The following is an 18,158-nucleotide window of genomic DNA, read 5'->3' on the forward strand; positions in this document are numbered from 1 at the left end:
AGAATTCTATCTAAAATTCTACTACAATGTCGCTTCTCTTTCTATCTTGTCAATACCTTCATGCTAACTGCTCTTCCAGACTGGCAGAGTGCAAGCCTCCACCACTCCTACAGCCCTGATGCACAAGACTTTATACTCTAGCTCATTCTTATGCAATCTAAACCCCTTAAATGAGATAACAAAAATCTTTATTTTTTCATCTCTTTTGCTGGTAAACCCTGGAATAGTCTTCCTTCGTCTGTATTTTCTCCTTCCTGTGACTTGAACACTTTCCAGAGGGTGTATCAAGATACCTCTCTAACTAAACCTTGCTGTAGCTTTGGGAATAATCATCAAAGAGCCTTATGAACACCAGAAGGTAAGCCAGAGCAAGATACATCTTTTCATACAATTTTTCACGTGAACAAATTACTTACTTAGATACACATCTCCGTCTGGGTTAGGATGCAACGTATGCAGCACAGGCAGCACAGGAGGTTGATGTTGCTGCAGGAAGTGTATCAGCATCAAGGGGAAGGCATGGGGAGGAAGAGTTCCTCTTGACTGGTCATCTATCTGGCAAAGCTGCAAGGGAATTCCTATTAATAATACTATAAAATTTTAATATTACATAATAAAAACCAAATTGCCTCCCATGTAACAAAAAAAAATGAAACAAAATGGAAAAAAATCACTTGAAATTTTCTTTTTTCTTTCAAGCAGCTATTCAGCAGCCTCATCACCTCTACGCAGGTTGCTACAGTGGCCCGTGCAATGGTGCAGCCTGTAAAGTGTAAAAGAAGATCTTCATTTCATCAGTACTTGGTCACTGCACCACTTGAGCATCAAATGCATCTAGATTTGTATTTTTTTAAAGTTAGGTAAATACAGTTGACTACTACAAGGCTGTTATTCTTTGGGGGCTTAGGGCCGCTTTCAGTCATTTTGTTTGTTTTGATTGTTACCAATGGCGGCGATCGCCGTTATAGTATTTCCACGTAAACTGGCCGATGGGGTAGTGGCGGCTGCGGGATTAGCCTTGCCCCACACCTTACCACACACTCTCAACACCTCTCGCTTCCTCTGCAGCCGCCACTACCCCATAGGCCAGTTTACATGGAAAACAATAGCGTCGATCACCGCCATTGGTAACAATCAAAACAAACAAAGTGACTGTGAAAGCGGCCCTTAGATTCATCACTCAGTGATATCACATAATCAGTGGAAGATCTGATGATTGTTAAGCAAATTAAAAACAAAATGAATAACTGGACCATCATAATCATCAACATTTGAGTTTTACAATTCAGAAGTAATTGGCAATATTGCAAACTTAATTACCTTCTATCAATCACACTAATTTCCTGAAACATTATCATTACCCACAGGTGGTCTATGCGCTACAATGAGGCTCAGGACCAACAAGTCGGTCATGAGCAGAAATTCTATACATTAACCCATAAGCGTCGGGCTAGTGGACTATTGTCGTCCTCGCACCGCGCGGGCGGTGCTGATAGATTTTGTAAAATAGGTTTCTTTCATCAATGCCCCGTGTGGCAATTTCAAACGAAAACATAATGATTTATATTGTTTTTTCATCGCCAATCCTTCCTCTCCACGATGAAATAAATTTGAAGTGTCTACGTTGCAGCACGGCATAGATATGATGTTGGGAAGAGGTGCTATTTTTGGCCAGGTTGTGTTGCCGGATGGCGGGAACTCCCGCCACCCGACGCTTTCCGCCCGAGCGGGAATTCCCGTCACCCGACGCACACGGGTTAAACAATAAAATAATCTATTATTCAAAAGTCCTGCCGCAGATAAAGACACGTTCACGCCTCCTACCCTCTCCCTCTACCCTGCCTTATCACCGCTCGCCTTTCCCCAGCCCTTGGTTCAGGTGAGCCACACAACATTGTGCATCATTACCGATGGAGCCAAGATGGCAAGTTCCTGCACCAGTGGTTGTGTTGGTGAGGGGAGGTGGGCAGTGTTTGCAAACAGAGGACACATGTATGAGTTGCCAATGCTGAACCTTCTAACTTTGTGTGGATGTTTCCTTCAATCATGATTACTGTTACCACCAAACGGTCATCTATATGGACTGCTGCGGGAATACTGTGAAGGGGACATCGATGCGGTAAAAAATAATCAGTAGATTTTTGTCTTTATTTATTGGTGATTAATATAACAACATTGCAATTATGTTGTACAGGAAAGCCCCTACTAACTGGCAACCATAAGGACTCAGTGGTGCCAGAAGGATGAAAATTCCAGATACAGTATTGTCTCCAGGATTATGAGTTTCAAGTTTGCGATTCACTGAGTTTGCGATAGGGACCCAAAAAATTTGAGTTTTATTGAAAATTGAAATTGCGATATGACCCGAAAGGAAAAGGAAAAGGCTGCTAAAACTTTATTTTTTTCACACCTTGTTGTGGTCCTTGACTCCCATTCTCGCTCTTACCCACCCCCTGGGCCTTTCCATTGGCCGCGGGAAGCATGGTGAGTGGGATCCAGGCACCCAGGCGCATGTGTGCGAGCAGCACCGACTGTGCGCCGGGCCTGAGCAGCTGACAGGCAGCTGATGATGGTGATGGTGATGATGAGTGTTGGCAGCGCAACCCCTGCAACGGCGCCATCCAAACGGCATCTTCTTCGGGCCCCGTGCGTGTGTGGCTGTGCCCATCGTGGGCCCAGGCTCCTCAATCTACCAATTCCCACCTTCCACATGTTGCGCGGGACCTAGCTCTTTCTTTTCTTCCATCTCTTCCTTTTCAAAAAGAAGAGATGGAAGAAAAGAAAGGGTCCCATGCAACATCTGGAAAACAAGAACTGGCAAATTGAGAAGCCCAAACCCACAACAAACACAGCCACACACACACAGGCGGCGCCAATGCAAAGGCCATGCCGCCGACACTATTCACCACCATCGCCATCATCAGCTGGCCGTCAGCTGCTCAGGCCCGGTGCACAGTCGGTGCTGCTCGCACACATGCGCCTGGCTGCCTGGATCCCACTCACCATGCTTCCCGCGGCCAATGGAAAGGCCCAGGGGGTGGGTAAGAGCGAGAATGGGAATCAAGGACCACAACAAGGTGTGAAAAAAAAAAGTTTTAGCAGCCTTTTCCTTTTCCTTTCGGGTCAGCCGCCCGCCAGCTGCTCGGGCCTGGCACGCGGGCGGGGCCGTCTGCACACATGCGCTTGGCCACCCGCATGGGTGGCCAAGCGCAAGATGTCAACGGTTTTCAATTTTCCCCACAAGAATAATGGTTCAAAGTTTGTGATTTCAACGTTTGCGACCCGCAACGTCGACCTATTTATCGCAAACTTGAAGACAGTATTTTTTTTTTTTTTTTTTTTTTTTTTTACATTGCAGCCTATTGCACCGGCAGGCTTCTTCCCGGTGGATCTTGATGGTCGGTCCAAGGCTTCTTTCCGGTGGGTCCTGATGGTCGGCCCAGCCAGTTCTGGCGCAGGCAAGTGTTTATAGTGGCGCCATCTTGCATTGGCTCATGCTGCCCTCCCAGAGCTCATCTTTGATCCTAGAATCTAGAGTCCGGGTTGATGGGTGGTCTTCTGGACAGCATGTGGGTAGTTTTAAGCCACTCGGCGGCAGCTGAAAAATCCCAGCTTGGTGGCACCGGGCGGGGATTGAACTCGCATCCTCCTGAACACGGGGCCGTTACTCTGACGACTCAGCCACCACCACTGTACTTGGAGTATGTTCTCAAAGTTCCCGATAAAATTTCATTCAAGCAAACATGTTTGCACAGGTACTACACACTCAGAAATGCATCTCCTGACTATAAGTATGCACACCTGGTCCCCTTTGTTTGCAGGGGTTAGGGGACACAGACTCCTGCAAGTAGCAAATTTCTGTGGATGCTTGACGTGCCCCTCAAAAAGATACTAGACCTGTGAAAAAGGCAATGAAAGTTATTTTACACAAACTGTACCTCAGGCCTGAGGCAACGCGCCCCTGACGGATGCCAACATTGATTGCCTGAATATACCTAATAAAGCATTTGTTACCTGAAAGCAGCATAAAATATCAGGAGTAGCATTAGTCATCAGGTTTATGTGCTATGAACAGTACTGTAATTTACGCAAACCTTACTAATACATAGTCATTGAAGTCTCGCTTAATTGTTGAGTCAGCCATTTTCTCCGCCACTTTCTTTTACAACTTCAGGGGCCGTATTAATAAAAGGTCCAAGGAGCGAAATTCAGCTTTCAAAGTGAGTTTCCTCCTAACTTTGCTGCTAGGAATCGCGACTTTACTGCTAGCACTCGCCGAAAATGTAAAAGTCTTCATGGAGGACTTTTAACGCCTTAAAAGCTAAATTTTCGGATGTCTCATTCAATATAATAACGATAATTGCAGCTGAGTGACGGCCCCCGCGCACTAATTATCATGTCAGATGTGTTGTGCCAATAAAATTACTGACTCCGAGCCGGTGAAAAGGGTTACACGAGACATTAACGCCGCAATAGAAGAGAGATAAGTGGTGAAGGGGCTGCAGGCGTCGGAGAGGCAGGCCCCAAGGGGCAGGGGCCCTTGGGGCTGTCAGTGATGCTACAGACACAATTACTATGCAAAGTAAAATGACAACTGGCAAGTTGAGTAACCTCCAGTGAATCAAGCCCAAGACCAAGACGAACAGCTGTTCAGGGGCCCGGGGGAGGCGCACAGCTACACAGCCCGGCCCAGACACATCAACAGGTACGTACAGTACATAACATAAATACGTGTTAGTGTAGGTTAAAAAATGGTTTAGAGGCACCTCGCCCTCAGCTCCTCCAACTTCAGTTGTCAGGGAAAAGTAAAGACTGCATTTACGGAGTGAGTGAAGGTCGCCTACACCACTAACCTAATTTAACCCACCTAAGGTCAAGGATGGTAACCTATCACAGTTAAATTAGTAACTCCACAGCTTAACTTGAATTAGGAAACTAACCTGCTGCTGCCTATTCCTTTCAGACTTCTTGGAATTCCATATATTTACTGTTGTTGTCCAGAGATAAGTAGGCAGCACACTGTGCTATGCAATAAATTTAAATTAATAATCAATGACTCAGTAAAGGACTGCTCAGTTTATTTAAATAATAGCATCTTAGTAGCCACTCACCCCACAAATCTTGTGGCTTAACCTAATTTTACAATTGCCTGGGACCGCCAAGCTGGCGTTTGTATTATATCCAGACTATAAGAAGTATATCAAATGTTTATGAGTAATGCTGAAAAAATTGTCCACCTGTTCATTTCTTGTCACCTACTTAAACAACAGCTCTCTGTTGTCATATATGTCTTATTAACCTTCAAGTGTGAAAATAGCCATGTGATTGTGTGGGAACCCTCACAGCCGAGGGCAGCGGTGTAACCCATTCCGATGAAATGTGGAGACACAGGGAGGTCAAGGGGGGTGAAGCCCCTCCATGAGGAGGTTAATGTGTATTGACCTGTCTTTCAGTTACCCTAAGAAGGGTTGGGGGGAATGAAGCCCCCTATTGGATTTTAGCTGTGGTGAACCACAGGTTTTGGCTGCCACTGGACGTTGCGAGCTAGTCAGCCGCCTGCAGCTGCTTGAATTCCCACACACATTTCATGGCTATTCTAATATTTAGAGAATAAAATAATACATAACACTAGACACTGCTTTAGTTTAAAGTAGGTACTTGTGTGTTTTTGTTTTTATATTAGGGCATTCATCTCAATCTCTTCAATCCGAGGCCACACGCAGCTATAGCGTATGCTGCAAAATTGCTTCTGAACTCTAAGAAATTAAAATGACCTTTGCTGAATTACTTTTTGTTCTTGTGCTATAGTTGAGGCCTTGAGGGTACTTTGTTAACATTCAACACTTCTTAAGCATCCAAGTATAACATCAATAATTAATTTTGATTACTGATTTTCCTACAGGATCAACATAGGATGAACATAGGATCAACATAGGATCAACATGATGTTGATGATGGTGTTGGTGGTGATGATGCAGATGCAGCTTATGGAGGTGGGAGAGTCCACAGTGCTGTGCCTCCAGCATTCCCTGTCAAATACAAGGAGGTGAAGGAGAGAGAGAGAGACAGGAGCACGTCCTGCACAGCTTCGTGAAGGAAGCCGCTAACCAATATCCACCCAGTTACCCTGCCATGGGGGAGAAGGACAGCACGGATTCCTCCAACAGACAAGATGAGAACATCTGCTCAACGTCAAGCAGGGGAGTAAGCAGGTGCCAGGATCATTACTCAGTTACTCTAGATTGGCTGAGATAAAGCGAGCCAAACTGACAAATTTTGTGGGGCTAAAGTGAATTTGTTACTAATTTAATGGGGCTAGGTTACAAATGTATTTACAGGTTAATTAATATCATAGATAGGTTACATTAGGTTGGTCAGTTAGCCCTTAAAGCACGGGTGTCGGCAATAGTTGACAGCTGGTGCCTGGGCTCAACCATGAGTGTGGACAATAGTCAACAAGGCATCTTTTGACTTAGCGCCGTCCAAATTTAATTTGTTTGTGGTGAAGTAGGGTAAGCATGTTGTTTTCTTTCAAACAATACCCAGCCATGCTCCCTTGACTAATTATTGGTCAGTGTATGCCTTGTGTTATCTCTGAGAAGATGTCCGCTAGACATCCCACCTATTCTCACCTTCCAGTGAATTTCATCCTAAGATGGGGGCCCTTTGACCTCTACACCCATCAAGGGCATCAGGAAGGCCTGGAAGTTATTTTTTTAGGGGTGCATTTCACATAAACTGTATATAAGTTATGTTTTTTATTACTAAATCATAGTAGGGAAGTCCACTAGGGGTGGTAAACTGTCTATAATAATGTGTTTTCAGTGATCCTACTTCAATATTCCGTACTCGCTCTAGCAATGGTTATATAGTCTTCAAATTAGCGTCAAGGGACAGTTAAGGGTATGTACTTTACAATGACAGTACTTCATGCAGTCACGTGAGGTAAGTAGAAGTGAAGGTATGAAAGGTTGAAGTGAGGTTTGTTTTTGCCTAAATATGCCCGTGTGGGAGGACAGGCACGGCAAAACAAGCCCAGTTTAAATGTTAATAAGTATTTAATTGATAGTCACTATGTTTACTCCCTGGGGGAAAAAAGGATATCAATATACTATTAAATGATTTACTGTGGTGTTTGTCATTTCTTCTGATATCTTTTGATAAGTTATTCATCAGTTTGTACCATCACTGAGTAGAAATTGTTAGGCAAATATTTTAGGGTCAATAATAAAGTTCTTTGCAATTTAATTTAGTATTCACCAAAATAAATAGTTGCACCCATTAAAACATCCATTTTTTTCTGATCACAATCAGTTATATAATCTTCCATTGTTTGTTTATTCCATTCCATTGTCTTTCATCATATTTCAATCACAGGAAACAAAACAGTTTTACTAATACCAGCACTACAACTTCCATCTGTCAAAAGCCAAGTAGAATAGTTAGGTAGTTTTCTTGTTTTGCCACAGGCCAATTTATACATGTAAAAGATCTGCACCTGTCAGTCAAGTATACAAACTATAGTTGCATCACAGAATGGACTATATTTTTGCTCTTCTCACAGGAAAGGAAGTCTATGTTTACTAAAGTCTATCCATCACATGCTGATGCAGCTTATGAACTGCCAGACTATAATACAACTATAATAGTTATAATACAACTTTTGCACCAGCACTGTGAAGTAGAGGAAGTCTAGTTCCCACCACAGCATAAAGGTTACCCTATTAACTCATAGGTAAGTAGTAGAGGAAGTCTCTGTTTGCTAACAAGTTAACACCTCAGTAGGCTCGGTAGGCTTTATTAATAATGACACCCACTGGAAAAAATAATTCAAGCAGCTTTTCATTTCTCGTTACCACATTTCATTGCTATATTCACACTTGTTTTGCTTTCTACATTCTTTTCCATGGGTTTCCGAAAGTCTTGAGAGTTAGTAGAAGCCACATGACAACAGAAGCAATTGGTCGAGTAGGAAACGAGGGAAGCGTGCATAAAGTAAATCAACACAGCGGCTTTCATAGTTGCAAAGGTGATGCCAGGGCTTCTGTGTTCCACCTAGGTGGCCAACACCATTGCCTCTTCGTTGCAACAATGCGGTTTCCTCGTGAAGGCAGCTGGCGTGGCAGGGGCTGACGGGGCTGGGGACATTGCGTGCCGCGAAGCTGGGGGTTTGTTGATGTCGGTACTCGGTAACTTGTTGACAAGCAAGGATAATAAGTACCATCCTAAACAGTCACGCTAATATGCTTGTAAATAAGTTTATTAATGTCATAAAACCCTAAATCTTTGTCGTATAGGCTTCGTTAAGAGGCCGTAATCATAAACAACCAGTTTTGGGATTTTCAGCGTGCCAAGACCAAGACCAAGACCAAGACATGGCGAAAGTAATGCCACTCGCTCTTTTACGTGAAAGGAAAATCCAACTCCTAGCAGTAAAGTTAAAACCTAATGCTAGAAGGAAAACAGCTTCTAGCATCCAATCTAAAAGGACTCCTAGGACCCTTTATTAATATAGCCCCAGGTGTTGAGGTGTATCATTTCATGCAAATTATTTACCAGTCAGTCATCCAACCTGGCACGGAAAACCTTTTAGGGAGGGACTCACATACTTGGCATCATTGCTTGAGTGATGGTCTATGTGCTGCTCACTGGCCTATTGTAATGAATGCTTCTTTCTATAAAAATTAGGTGATGAAAATATGACACGGAAATAAACACTGGATTATAACTACAAGCAGCTGTTCAGCTTTTAAACATAAAAAAATAGGACCTGTCAGCAGCATGGCTGGGCAGGTACCAGTGCTAGTACTGGTACTAACAGTACCGGCTATATGACCTGGTAACAGTACCAAACTGCTCAGTACTGGTACCAGAGGGTACAGACAGGTCATCATACATGCCTACACCTCAGTTTACATGCTGAATTTGTTCTGGAATTTTGTTCACAAACCAAAATACAGTAAACCCTCGATATAACGGACTAATTGGGGGAACGTACTCCATTAATGCCGAAAGTCCGTTACAAGTGGCGAAAATTTTAAAAAATGTAAAATAATACCAACGAACCTAATAAACATAGGTATACCGTATATATTTTTACTGCGTATGTTGTCTGCACATTGTCTGTATAGCTGCACAGCACACTTGGCAATGGACTGCGAGGCACTGAGCCTGCCAGGTTGGCAGCAGGGTCCTGCGAAGGGGCTGTATTGTTACAGGAATGGGCAAAATTTTACAAGTGTGCCAATCACGAACTGGCAGATGAAACTTTCTTTTTTGTATTTTTTGGTGTGTTATGAAATAATCCAGTAACTGGCTCTGTCAGAAATCATTAAATGATTGACTTTTCAATGCCTGTTGTAAACCTGCCACAGCCTGCAGCAGCAGCAGCCGCAAAATAACTCACAGAGAAAGATGTTCAACTTGCTTACTGTTCCTATGTTTCACTCACCATTCACAAAGATCACAAATTGACACACTAGAACAAAACCAGGCAAATTTATGTTTTTTCCTGACGTGTATTTCCCAAGTGCGCATGCATGGTGAACATCAGTGACTTATTTCTGCGAGGAGATATTTCTCGCGACACCGGCCTGCGAATAGTACCACGCACGCCGGCGCAAATGTCCCGTCCCACACTGTGTATTTCCACGCCCACACCGAGTGCCCAATAACTTTACTAACCAACCATAACTTACCCTAACCTAACTAACTAGGGGCTTAGCCCCCTTAAGCTTTACCAGTACCGACACACACAAACACTTGGCTATTTTTTATATACATTTACGGCCTGGATTGAACCATACGACTTTCTTGAGGTATAAATATATTCTCCATTTGAACGGAAACCACGAAGGAAAATATTTCATAAGGTGGGCTGAGGCAGACTACGGTAACCCAAGGACAGGGCAGCAGGTAAAGGGATGAGGCTCAGGGGGCCAGCAGAAGCTGGTGTAGGTACCAGAGGTGAGTGGTTCAAAAAGTATTCTCGGTCGGTCCCCGTGGATTTCTGACCGTCTGACCTTGTCCATTATATCCGAAATCCATTATATGCGAGTCTGTTATATCGAGGGTTTACTGTATATACAGAAGCCCCCCACCGTTCACAGGTATTTGGTTCCACGAGATTCCCGTGATTCGCAAATCCACGATCAATAGGACTATAATCAAATAGGGAAAATAGGGTTTCGTTCTACCATCTCGATCGAATAAAAAAAAATGGATTTCTAAGGCAGGGATGTAACAGAGCCTCACATTTTGCCATGAGAGGGGAGAGGGAGGGGCAGGGGCGTCATGAAGGTGAGGGATGAGCTTGAGTCAAGCGTGGTGTGCGGGGGAGGGGCAGAGGGTGGCAGAATGTGCAGCGCGCGTGTGGCAGCGAGGGGAAGGGAGAGCACGGGTGAGGGGAGAGGCTGCGTGTGATGGCGGCCAGGCAGGGGAAAGGGTGACGGGGTGGGGGGCAAACACCCACCCACCCGCCTGCATCCCAACGGGTGTCGCCTCCCTATCACCAACACGTGGAGGGCGCGTGTGCGACTGATGGCAGCGGCGGAAATTTACCACAAATATTTTCACAGGTCTTTGGTGAGTAATGAAAGTTGTGTGTAGACACAGGCGAGTGTGTGCCAGGCAGGAGCCAGGCCGGCGGTGCAGCAGCGGGCGGCGCGGCGTCACAGCGGCTGCCATTGTTTGTAAACACTGGAAGGTGTGGTGCGCGTGGTGGTGCGTGGGCCTATTACCGCACCAAATGCTAGAAGAATTAATTAATAAATAAGGGGTTGGCAGGACATGTTACTTTTTACCCCAACTTTCCCTATGGTTTTTTTTACCCCGATGACTATATAACCTTTTCTTTCAGCTGACTTCTCTCTTCCAGCTTCATAGGTAAACACTAAATGCGCAACACTCAAGCTGGGTGCTACAGACCGTGTATACATGAATTTTCATCCGCGTTCGGCAGGGGATGTCGCAAATACCCTACGCGCGTATAAGCGAATTCGTGAACGGTGAGGCCGCGGATGGCAGGGGGCGTCTGTACTCATAAACTAAAATGAACGCACAATATAGTGCTGAAAACACAAGGATCGCACACCTGAGCACAAACACAGGCGGACACAAGCACGCAGGTGCGACCTCTGTGATTGTACAACGTGGACTAAGGCCCCATTCCCATTGTTTTCCGACTGTAGTCTCTCTCTCTCTCTCTCTCTCTCTCTCTCTCTCTCTCTCTCTCTCTCTCTCTCTCTCAACACCTGTGACGTAATCTCTCATACCATGAAGGGGCAACCTGATCTCAGCCATACTACTTAACCCTTTCATGGCTAAACGCTCGCAGCGAGTGTTAGGCGTATTCGCTGGTGGTGCTAATCGCTCGCTGCGAGCTCCAGCCCTTGCTGGCGCCAACGCGGTGGGAAGAAAAAAGCCCTGTGTGACACCAGCTTACGGATAACCGTGAACTCGCTCCCGGTTGGGTGTGTGGGCGTTGCCCGTAGCCCCAACGGTTGGACGAAAACGGCCATTGTGACACCGCCTTGAAGCCCCTACGGTGAGTGTCGGCGATGACATCATCGGACTCCCAGCAAATCACAAGCGTGTTTTCAGAACTGTCAGCCAATCGTAAGGCAGCCGCCTTCATCTGCGGCTTCAAAACGACCCATCCTCTCTCTCTCTCTCTCTCTTGCCAGAGCCACAATGTTTGGAGGAAAACGTCCAGTGTGATACTACCTTTAAAGGTAGCGTGCGTGACGCTGATGGTAAGTAGACGTGACCTGTACGTGTCAAAGCAACGTGAAACTCGGGGTGGTAATGCGCGAAAGTCGGGATGGTAAGAACTTAGGATTAACCGCGAAACTCATGGATCGCAAAACTCGAGAGGGTACTGTAGATTCAGGAAAGAAGGCGAGGCATCAAGACAAGACCTGGTATCTATCAAGGAGCCGAAAGTAATAGAAAACCTCAAAGTAGATTGTCCAATAGCAAAGAGCGACCAGTTGTGGAATTTGAAGTAAAGGAAAAGAGAATGATTGACTGAAAAGAGGATCACAAAATTGGGAAAAGTAACTACTGTAAGGCAGACTTTGTTAGCATGAGAACTTTTTTTGAAAATGCAAATTGGAGTGGGCTGTACAAAGCCAAGAGTACACAGGATAAGTGGGAGGAGTTTTTAAAGCTGTACAAGGAAGCCGAGAATAGATATGTCCCTAAGGTAACCAAAAGGGATGTTGGTAAAAAGGAGAGGTTTAACAAAAGATGCGAGGCAGCTAGAAAAAGAAAGGAGGAAGCCTGGAAGGGATGGAGGAGACGAGGAAGAATCAACGCGTGGAACAATTTCAAACAAGCAAGGAATGAACATACAAAGATTAAAAGAGAAGAAAAACGGAAATATGAAAAAGATATAATAGACAAGTGCAAAGACCAACCCAAACTATTCTATAGACATGTGAACGACAAATTAAAGAATAGAGAAACAATCGATAAACTGAAAATGGATGGAACTGCATATGAAGACCCAGCAGAGATGGCAGAAGTGATGAACAACAGCTTCCATAGAGTTTTCACAAAGGAAGACGAATTTGTACAACCACCGGGCCAGGAAAGAGGAAGGGTTATGCAGGAGATACAGTTAACGGTGCAGGAGGTCAAGGAAAGCTTGAACAAGCTGGATGTAAGAAAGGCGACAGGGCCGGATGAAGTATCAGGGTGGATCCTGAAAGAATGTAGTGAGCAACTTGCAGAGAAATTCCACTCCATAATGAGCGCCTCCCTGAGTGAAGGAAGGGTACCACAAGATTGGAAGAGAGCAAACATAGTACCAATTTTTAAGGGAGAAAAGAGAGTGTCATGCCCCGGGAGTATATTTTCTCTTTTCCTATTCTCCAACACGACCTCTGCATGTATCCAAACACACGAGAAATTAATCACAACAAGGAGAGGGTATTCGCTGGCTGCCTGGGATTGAACCCGCGACCAGCGTGACGGGAGAGCCACTCCCTACCGAGTCAGCCAAAGAGGTACCCCACTGGCTAAGTGGGTTATGGGAGGCTCGTTCATCAGGCATAGTCGCCGCACTACAAGAGGACTCATTAAATTACAGATCGGTATCACTCACTAGTGTGGTTGCAAAGATATGCGAGAGGCTGATTAACCCTTTCATTGCTAAATGCTTGCAGCAGGCATTAGGTGTATTTGCTGGTGGCGCTAAACGCCCACTGCAACCTCCACCCGCACTCAAATCTCCCGCGTATGAGTGTTCCAACACTAATTCTAACAACACAGGATTGCCAATTGAGTGGATTCTTCACTAAATTAAGTGGAAAATCATATCAGCCCAGCGCGGCAAATGTACGGACGAGTAACTGGTGGATGTTCTTGCCCAATATAGCGGCATTTTTGCATAGCTTCACCTATCACCTGACTGATTCTTTGACCAAATAGTTGTAAATATTGCAGTTGGCAATACTCCCTTGCCAGAATCTGAAGAAAAGATGTCCGCAGCTCCTTCAATACGGCTGATCATCCTGCAGCCACCGACGTAAGTGTTAACATTCAACACTCCCTGAACATGCATGTACGTTCGCAAGAGAGGCATACATAACTGACTCCTATAGATCTGGACCTCCTCTTTCCAATGGTGTTTTTGTTTTTTAGCTGTGATGAACAGTTTTTGAGATACAGAGGTTAAAAGAGACTCCCCACTGGGCTCCCCAACTGCGCCTGAGGGGATAGTCGCGTCTGCACCGCATGCAAGGAAAGGGTTAAAAACAGGTGGTTGGAGTTCTTAGAAAGTGAGAAAATTATCTCGGATTGCCAGTTTGGGTTCAGGAGAGGGAGATCTTGTGTCACCAACTTGCTGTGTTATTACTCAAGGGTGACAGATTTAATACAAGAGAGAGAAGGCTGGGGGGATGGAGTGTACCTGGATTTGAAAAAGGCATTCGACAAAGTACCGCACAGAAGACTAATTTGGAAAATTAAAAATAGGGGTGGAGTGGGTGATGGACTGATTAAGTGGCTGGAGGACTTCCTTACAAACAGGGAAATGAGGACAATAATCAGGGACAGGGTTTCCAACTGGTGCCCAGGGAGGAGTGGGGTCCCGCAAGGTTCAGTGCTGGCACCAATAATGTTTGCTGTTTATATAAATGATATGGTGGACGGAGTGACCAGCTATGTGAGTTTGTTTGCAGATGATGCAAAGCTATTGAGACGAGTCAATGATGTGAAGGACTGTGAGGCATTGCAGAGGGACCTGGACAAAATATGGGAGTGGAGTGGTACATGGCAGATGGAGTTCAATCTTAGGAAATGTAAAAAAAATAGAGTTTGGTAGGAGTGGAAGAAGATGTGAATATGATTATAAGATGGGAAGTGAAATAATATGCAGAGGAGTGGAGGAAAAAGATTTGGGAGTGACTGTCTCAGAGAACATGTCACCGGACAAACACATCAACAGGATAACGGGACAAACTATGAATTTGCTGAGGAACATAAGGACGGCATTTGTGTATTTGGACGAGGAGATGATGAAGAAAATAATAGTTACAATGATAAGGCCAAGGTTGGAGTATGCAGCAGTGGTCTGGTCTCCTCATGAAAAGAAGAACATAAGAAAGCTGGAAAGAGTACAGAGAGTGGCAACTAAGATGGTACCGGAACTTAGGGATCGGACTTACGAGGGGAGACTCAATAGCATGGGGCTCACAACCCTGGAGGGAAGAAGAGAAAGAGGAGACCTGATAGCGGTGCACAGGGTGGCGAGCGGGGTGGAGAATCTGGACAGAGAGGACCTGTGTGTGTGGAGCGAGAGAGAAACGAGAGGTCATGGAAAGAAGTTGAGGGCGACCACGTGTAGGCGAGATGTGAAAAAGTTTAGCTTCCCAACAGAAGCATTGAGCCATGGAATAGACTGGAGGAGGAGGTGGTTTGTGCAAGAAACATTCATGATTTTAAGGAAAAATTGGAAGAGTGGATATGGAGATGGGACAGCTTGGGCTCTTTTCCTGTATGTCACAAATAGGTAAATACAACTAGGTAATACACACACACACACACACACACACACACACACACACACACACACACACACACACACACACACACTGGAGAGAAGAGAGAGAGGGGACCTAATAGCATTGTACAGGATACAAGAGGGATTGGAGAAATTGGACAGGGAAGACCTAGTGGTACGTGACAGAAGTGTGACAAGAGGCAATGGTAAGAAATTGAAGAAGAGTGACTGTAGGAGAGACATCAAGAAATACAGTTTTCCACACAGAAGCATAACAACATAGAACGGACTTGACGAGGAGACTGTGTGCAAAAACGATTCATGAATTTAAAGCCAAACTGGATGATAAGCGTTATGGAGACGGGACAGGACGAGCCTAGTACAGCTCTTTTCCTGTATTTCATAACTAGGTAAATACAACTAGGTATTTTTTTTTTTTTTTTTTTTTATAACAAAGGAGGCAGCTCAAGGGCACAAAAAAAAACATTGACCAATGTAGTATGTAAAATATGTGAGAAAGTGATAAAGAAACAATGGACGCAATTTCTAGGAGAAAAATTTAACCACAAGTAGCTAAACAGTATGGATTTAGAAAAGGGCGCTCATGTGTGATAAACTTACTGAGCTTTTACTCAAGAGTGACAGATAAAATACAGGAGAGGGACGGATGGGTTGACTGCGTCTACCTGGACCTGAAGAAGGCGTTTGACAAAGTTCCACATACAAGACTGCTATGGAAACTAGAAAATAAAGGAGGATTGAAAGGGAAAATGAAGAACTGGATGGAAAGCTACCTAAAGGGAAGAGAGATGAGAACAGTGGTTAAGGACATAAAATCGGAATGGAGAACTGTAGAGGGTGGAGTGCCTCAGGGATCGGTATTGGCACCAATACTTTTCCTAGTATATATTAATGACATGCCAGAGGGAGTAAATAGTTATATGAGCCTGTTCGCAGATGATGCAAAGCTGCTAAGACATATAAGAAACAGTAAAGACTGCAAAATTCTGCAAGAAGACCTAAACAAGATTTGGAAGTGGAGTATGGAATGGGAGATGAAATTCAATGTGAAGAAATGTCATGTTATGGAAATGGGAAAAAGTGAAGGAAGACCAAAATGGACATATAAAATGGGAGATGGTGAAACATTAAAGGAAGTACATGAAGAGAGAGATATGGGAGTAATAATGCAAGATAACAAACAGCCAGAGAGTCATGTTAATCGGATATTCGGTGATACGTATAACATGGTGAGAAATATAGGAATAGCATTCCACTACATGGATAAGGATATGATGAAAAAGTTAATTATTACTATGATCAGACCAAAGTTGCAATATGCGGCAGCAGTGTGGTCTCCCCATAAGAAGAAACACATAAAGAAACTAGAAAGAATACAAAGGATGGCAACAAAAATGGTTCCAGAGCTGGAGGGATTGACATACGAGGAAAGACTAAAGGAAATGGACTTACCAACACTAGAACAAAGAAGAGAAAGGGGAGACCTAATACAAATTACAAATTATTGAGCAAAATGGAAGAAGTAGACAACGTGGAGTTACTACTAAAAGAAGAAATTACCACCAGGAACACAAGAAGACATAGTAAAAAATTGAGGAAGGGAAGATGCTTGAGAGACATAAAGAAATACAGCTTCCCAAAAAGAAATACAGTCGTCCCTCAAATAGTACGGGGGTTAGGGACTGAGGACCCCCGTACTATTCGAAAATCCGTATAAAATTAGTGCCCCCCATAGAAACACTCCTGTGCTGCGTTTGAGAGAGGGAATTGGGACTCTCAGTACATCCCAAGTGCTCTCAAACGCATGCTTCCATTGCATCAGGAAGATCAGCGTACCCCATTTTGCTGCGAGTGAAACGCCGTTACCATAGCAGAACTCTTGGAGCACTGGCAGTTACTGCGGCAAGAATTTCTTTTACACTATGATAGATACAGAAAACACTGCTCTCATTCACATGATATGCTCTCCCTACCACAACATAACTCATCCCAAAATGTAACTTCTAAATCTGAATTCTTCTGCAAGGTGAACACCTTCCTCAAACGCTTTTGGGTGCTTTCAGCAGGTGTTTTGGTAGAACAGTGTTGCCACTCACGCCAGGGCTACTTGGTGCGACAAGTGGGAAATTTAAAAATCCTAAAAGAATTTTTCCATGACAATCCGTACAAAACCGAAACCGTACTATTGGAAACCGTACTATTTGAGGGACGACTGTGTAGAGGTTTGGAGCGGACTAAGTGCGGATGTAGTATCGGCAAGAAGTGTGCAAAGCTTTAAGGAAAAGTTGGATACGGAGACGGGACCACACGAGCGTAAAGCCCAGGCCCTGTAAAACTACAACTAGGTAAATACAACTAGGTAAATACACACACATACACACAAACACAAACAAGCGTAAGCCCAGGCCCTGTAAAATTACAACTAGGTAAATACACACACCCACACAACTCTGACTTTGATTCTGTTAAAAAATGTGCAGGGCAACAGGATTGGTGCGTAACGCACTTTAACACTGCGGTAAAACTGTTTACATTACATGAAATTTACATTGCGTGAACTCACCAGGAACACAATAACGACGCAAATTGAAAGGTACCTGTAAATATATGGCCAGTGTCACTTCTGCCACATCTTCTTACCTTCTGTGAATGTTTCGCTCAACTTTAATTGACGTTTCCAGTGAACGGTCGCCTATAGAAGATGCTGCAGATTATTGTGAGGGGGTTGTTGTTGTTGGACACCATTTTGCTAGCCAACTGGCATTTGCTAGATCTAGTGGTAAGCTTGTATAGCAGACCCTATACTCCCTAAACTTTTCCTCCGTGGTGCAGTGGTTAGCATGCCTAGTTACGACTCTGGGGGCCTGGGTCTGAATCTCAGCCTGGGAAATCAGTGTGCAGCCCATCCAGCTGTTCATCCTCCCTTTACAATAAATGGGTACCTGGGGAAGCCTGGGGAAGGCAAGCTATGGTAACCCAGATGTCACACTGGCCCTGTGTCCCAGGATAATAGGTTCTTACCAACTACAGGCTCAAGGGCCAATGCAACAGAGATGCGCACCAAGGCCACGCACAACTACGGCATATACCCCCAACCTTACCCGTACTAAAAATCAGAATGATTAATGAA

At 44.5% G+C, this 18,158-nt stretch overlaps 2 protein-coding genes across 2 annotated transcripts in view; one reads left to right on the forward strand and one right to left on the reverse strand.

Moving 5' to 3' along the window:
• The window catches only part of LOC126997278 (terminal uridylyltransferase 7-like), a gene marked incomplete in the record, with an annotated part of 169,407 nt that overhangs the window by 101,005 nt on the left and 50,244 nt on the right, over positions 1 to 18,158 (reverse strand). The window contains 1 exon segment of the mRNA XM_050858270.1: positions 417 to 564. Within this exon segment, the coding sequence (XP_050714227.1) occupies positions 417 to 564 (148 nt within the window).
• LOC126997279 (uncharacterized) overlaps positions 1 to 18,158 on the forward strand; it is a 58,405-nt gene extending 40,247 nt beyond the window's left edge. The window contains exon 2 of the mRNA XM_050858271.1: positions 14,918 to 18,158. The gene's annotated coding sequence lies outside the window, so the exon portion shown is untranslated. The remainder of the gene's footprint in view (positions 1 to 14,917) is intronic.

Source organism: Eriocheir sinensis, chromosome 12 (assembly GCF_024679095.1).
Source record: "Eriocheir sinensis breed Jianghai 21 chromosome 12, ASM2467909v1, whole genome shotgun sequence".
Lineage (NCBI taxonomy): Eukaryota > Metazoa > Arthropoda > Malacostraca > Decapoda > Varunidae > Eriocheir > Eriocheir sinensis.